This window comes from Elephantulus edwardii, unplaced genomic scaffold (genome assembly GCF_000299155.1).
Source record: "Elephantulus edwardii isolate Elephantulus edwardi_28Jun2011 unplaced genomic scaffold, EleEdw1.0 scaffold00046, whole genome shotgun sequence".
Classification (NCBI taxonomy): domain Eukaryota; kingdom Metazoa; phylum Chordata; class Mammalia; order Macroscelidea; family Macroscelididae; genus Elephantulus; species Elephantulus edwardii.
In genome coordinates, this window is record NW_006399796.1 from 17216482 (window position 1) to 17222099 (window position 5618).

General features: G+C 34.0%; 1 protein-coding gene across 2 annotated transcripts in view; it reads left to right on the forward strand.

Moving 5' to 3' along the window:
• The window catches only part of SLC12A2 (solute carrier family 12 (sodium/potassium/chloride transporter), member 2), a 101858-nt gene extending 97941 nt beyond the window's left edge, over positions 1-3917 (forward strand). The window contains exons 25-27 of one of the 2 annotated variants that reach the window (XM_006886011.1): positions 1491-1626; positions 1890-1957; positions 3521-3917. In XM_006886011.1, the coding sequence (XP_006886073.1) occupies positions 1491-1626; positions 1890-1957; positions 3521-3656 (340 nt within the window). In that variant the 3' untranslated portion in view covers positions 3657-3917. The remainder of the gene's footprint in view (positions 1-1490; positions 1627-1889; positions 1958-3520) is intronic. The other variant, XM_006886012.1, reaches the window with a different exon arrangement.
• The last annotated feature ends 1701 nt before the right edge of the window (positions 3918-5618 follow it).

Below are 5618 nucleotides of genomic sequence, written 5' to 3' on the forward strand. Positions count from 1 at the left end.
GGAGTTTAGGGCTGTTGTACATAGGGTCGCTATGAGTTGTAAGCGACTCGGCGGCACATAACAACAACAACAACATTACACACACTTGATCTTTAAAACTCTTCATACTCTAGAAAGCTCACATGGCCATCCAGGTTTTCATTGGCCTTGCTCCATTCCTTGTTGGTGTTGGATGCGGTGGAGTCAGTTCCAACTCATAACAACTCAACACCAGAATGAAACCCTGCCTGTTCGTGTTCCGTCCTCACAGCTCTGCTGTATTTGAGCCCGTTGTTTTATCTACTGCTCCAGTGCATCTCATTTAGGGTTTTCTTTTTTGCTGACCCTGGGCAAGTGTGGTGTCCCTCCCAGCATGTTACCTTTAAGTCAGTTCTGAATCATTGCCTGCTCCGTAGGGGATTGAAGTCTGACCTTTGAGAGACAAATCACCAAGCCTGCCATCCTGGGTACCTCAAGATTGAACCACAAATCTTTTAACTGGGAGCATTTGATCAGTTTGAAGATGCAGGACCTCCTCCACATTTATTAACTCTACACCACCTACTTATTTATTTCCACTATTTTGTTATAGTATTAAAAGGGAATCTTAAGAATTTGCCTAAGGGGAGCTCTGGTGGCCTAGTGGCAAGGAACTGCAATTACAATCCCAGAGGCACACAGTTTGAATCCACCAGCTGCTCTGCCGGGGAAGGAGGGACAATTTCCTCCTGTACCAGTCAGATCTGATTTGACAGAACACACACACACACACACAAAAAAAAAATTTGCCTAATAGAATTTTCTTCACTAAAACACATGCTTTGGAATAATTTACCCCAAAATGCTTAAACGGATTGCTATTCTAATATGTATGCTTATTTTATTAGATGTTGTTTTTTTTTCTCCGATAAATGCTAAGTAAATGAGTGAAGTTTTATAATGATTTAAACAAATAAAAAGTGTTAAGAAATTATTATAAAAAAGAGATTTGAACTAGATTGAAAATTATGAACAGGATACTAGAATGCCATGCATGTACTTTTTATTATTCCTATAGACTATAAATGTCTTTGAAAATAAAAATTATTTTTTCTACTTAGTGAATTTTGCCTATCAGTTCTTTCTTCCCCTTAAAGTGTTCGTGAATTTTTTTTTACTACTTTTTAATTCATTTGGATAAAGGCATAATGGGATTTAACTTATTGCTCAAGATCATCATTTTGTGTACTATAATTAAAAATCATTTTAGTTCAGGGGGCTAGAGATAGGAGTAGGTAAGATAAGAGGGAAACCAGGTGCCGTGTGTAAAACTGCAACTCTGTTGTTATGGTTGTTGTTCTAAATTTCTAATCAATTTTCCATACCAGAGATTACAGTTTTTCCAAATAAATTGCCAAAGTAATTGTCAAAGCATAACAAATGAGAAGCACTAACTTTTCAAAGTATAATTTAGTGTTGAAGCTCTTTTTATGTAAAGTATAACTAATTGACAATTTTCTTTCATTTTCAAGTATTGTAGCTTTTGATGAAATGATTGAGCCATACAGACTTCATGAAGATGATAAAGAGCAAGATATTGCAGATAAAATGAAAGAAGATGAGCCATGGTTAATAACAGATAATGAGCTTGAACTTTATAAGACCAAGGTATTCTTTGTCTTCTGTTTTCATTAATATAGCATGCAATTTTTTGATGCATATTTAAAACTGAACGATTAACACAAGCTTCAGTTAAATATGAAAGAAAGCAGTTGTAGAAAATTAAATCTACATGAAATTGAATCCATGTGTGAACAATGTAAAATACTTTTTAACACTTTTTTCATCTTAATGTACAATTATGAGACATGATTAAGATTTCATTTTTAAATGATCCTAGGAATGACTTTGTCTTATTTCTTTCATTTCAGACATATAGGCAGATCAGGTTAAATGAATTATTAAAGGAGCATTCTAGCACAGCAAATATTATTGTCATGTAAGTAATATCTGTTTTAAAGAAAAAATACTTCCTTATCTATTCATTTCTATTTTGACTGATTTGTACATTATGTCTCTATCTATATAAAACCTAAAATGACTTACTAGTTGTGAAGGTTAAATTTAAAATTCATTGGATAAATCAAAATCCTCAACCTTAAATGTGTTTGAATCTAATAAATAGTTTTGGAGTTTTTTAAATTCATGATAGATTATTTGAAAATACTTCCTCTTTTTTATTCTTTCTTCATACTTTTTCAAAATGCTATAGCTTTTCTCTTTTTTAGCCATTATGCCTCTCTGCAGTGTGAGGCTTCCAAGAGAAAACTTGAGGCACTCTAGGGTTTGAGGGTTCCAAAGAGACACAGCTTCCTCCCAAAATAATTACATTTAAAAGCTGTTTGTCCATCTCTCCATCCCCTAGGTTCCCACTCACAGGCTTTCTATGCAGATGCTCTTAATTACACAGAGGCTAGTGCCTACTTAGTTTTCCTTTGCTAAACCAAGTTAGCTAGCTAATTCTTGAACATTAATTTTATTAGGAACTTAAGTTTTTTAAAAAAAATAGATAAGAACACTTGAAGCTTCTGAAAACATGCCAAATGATGAAGTAACTGTAACACCAAAGAACAGTTTCGTGAAGAATATTTAATAGCTGAAAGTTTCAGATTTTGCTAATGATGACCAAGTATTTGTAATCAGAGAAATGGAAATACGGAAGTAGTGAGAGAGAATAACTCTACTGAGGATCTGATCACTACCACCGTCACCGTATCAATAGAGATTAAAGCACAAGGGATAAGAGAAAGGAAAATTAATATATAGAAGTAGTGTATTTTAATTAAAACCTATCAATATATGTATTCCATTTTATAAATTCATATAGAAGCATCCATTTCTCTGAAAGAATTATTACCTTATTGAGAAAAGAGAAATTTGAGGTATAATGTTATATGCTAAATTTGCCAGAAGGGACCAGTCCTTGGAGAAGGACATCATTCTTAGAAGGGTGGAGGGTCAGCGCAGGAAGGAAGACCCTGTGTGAGATGGGTTGACACAGCAACTGTGTTAATGGAGATAGGCGTAACAGAGTGAGTGAGGGTGGCTCAAGATAGGGAGGTTTCTGAGCTTTGTGCATAGGGTCACTATGAGTTGTGCTTGAGTCAGCAGCACATAACAACAGCTAAAGTGCTACATTTTGTTGATTATAAGTAATAATAGTGTGAAGCTATTCATGCTTTACTATATGCAGAACTTCTCTGAACTCAGACATTTTCAGTACTGTAGTCAATTTTAGTTGGTATCATGATTTGAGCCCTAGTGATTCAGTGGTTAAAGCTTTTAGCTGCTATCTGAAAAGTCCATTCCTTGGGATGCAGATGCAACACTCCTTTCCATGAGGGTTACAGCCTTCAAAACCCCCTGGGACAGCTCTCCTCTGCCCTTAACCTTCACCATCACTGAGAATTCACCCTGCAGTGTTAGATTTAGTTTTTGGTTTATTATTTTTATGACTTAACTTAAAATCCTTTTTTGTTCTATTTTTCCTTTTCAATACCAGGAGTCTCCCTGTTGCAAGAAAAGGTGCTGTGTCTAGTGCTCTCTACATGGCCTGGTTAGAAGCTCTGTCCAAGGACCTACCACCAATCCTCCTAGTTCGTGGAAATCATCAGAGTGTCCTTACCTTCTATTCGTAAATGTTCTTTGTACGTGGACAGCCTAGTGCCTAGTTGAAACGGAAATCTTCAATGACATTAACATCAATGGCGAACTGTGACTTTTCTTTCACTATTACATTGATTTGAAAGCACACAGAAAGTTGCTCCATTGATATGTTTATGGAGACTTCAGTTTTGTTAATTCCGTATCAGTCTTAATGAATGAGGATTCCTTGTTGGATGACTGAAGCTCATGAGAGTAAAGTTTTCCTTTGCTACTTGAATAGCAATAAAAGTGTGGTTTTTTTGTGTTTTGTTTTCTTGATTGATGAAAGAATACAAAAAGCCTTTAGCCTTGAGGTGCCTTCTGAAATTAACCAAATTTCATCCATATATCCTCTTTTATAAATTTCTAGAATGTCAAACATTGCATTCAACTAATTTTATTTTTAATATTTTCCAACCTTAAAATAAAATAGATGTTACCCTTCTTTTCCATTGACCAATTAGTGTTGAGTCCTGTATGTTTTGTATTAACTTTTGTAGAGGTAACTATTAAGACACTAAAGGAGAAGAGGGTATTTAGTGAAAACTGAGGGAAACAAGATGGGAAACAAAAAGTAGCCCCCAAGTTAGGTTTGCTTAAGTATAAATAAATGTAGATCTGGGGGGAAAGGCATAAAAACACCATTTCCCCCCTTTCTTGTTGGCTCTTATTTATGTCTTTTTAATTCATAGAACATTTGGAGAAGTTTGAAGAGTTATCAAGTATGTCTTTATACAATGTTGAAAAAGGCAGAAAAAAATCATGTGGTAACCTTTAAGCAGAAATCCTCAAGATCATTTTAATTTATTAGAGGTGTGTTCTCATTTAGTCCCTATTAAATCTTAAGGACTTTTAAATAATGCTACCAGAGTTTTCTGGGAGAAATTTAGACAAAACAATGTCATTTAATAGTCCTATTTCAATAAACACTACATGGTATTTCACTGTATTGTACCTACCATCCTTTTTGTATATCATTAAAACACTTAATGTTTTATCAAATGGTTAAATGGACCACTGGTTTCTTGGTTCAATATTTTTAGGCTTAATTTATCAATTGTCATGCACATTTAGTTTTAATATACTCAGGTTTGAGCAGATTATTCTGAACACTTATATTGAATCCATTCTTAATACTTTTAAAACTGCCAGTTTGTGCTTCTGAATTGTCTGTTTTGACATCATAGTCTACTAGTTCAATTTTGACAGTGCACGTGCACTGTTACTAAAAGCTTTATACACAGTTATCAATGTGAAGTTTTTCATTTTTTATTCAAGGAAGGATTTCCTAAAAAATCATTTCAAGGGATATATGTCTACATATCTGTATGTGTGTATGCATATATGTGTATGCATACACAAATAGATATGTGTATATGTAAAGAAATTTATGTTGCTTGTTTTCTTGGAATTTAAAGTGAACAGAAGTAACTTTTTTTTAATGTAAATGTAAGCTCACAATTACATTGACAGAGTTTTCATGGAGAACAAAGTTGATCACTTTCTTTAAGGGCATATTTAAAATTCATGCAGTTATTCAGGTAGAAACGGATAACGGTTTATCTTAAATAATGTTCACTTGGTTCTTAGGTATAAGTTTCAGTAGAGTAGGAGTTGCACCAGTTTTCATTAATCTTGACAGAAATATATTAAAAAATCTACAGTGCAATTTTTTTGCCGCATGAATGTGAAATAAAAATATGGTGATCTGATAACAATTTTGAATCCAAACTATTAAGAAAATTAAGTTTTGTGGGATTTTTTTTCCCCAAATATTTTTCTCCATTACAACTCTTAGCATTGTTCCATTTACTGCAGGCTTTGCCATGTGTGGGAGTAAAGACAAGTGTCATTATTCAATGAACATAATATGTTTGAAATTTTCAGTGGATAATAAGTAGGGCATGAGCTGAGTGCTGCTATCTTGCAATGTGCACAGGGACACTTAACTGGGT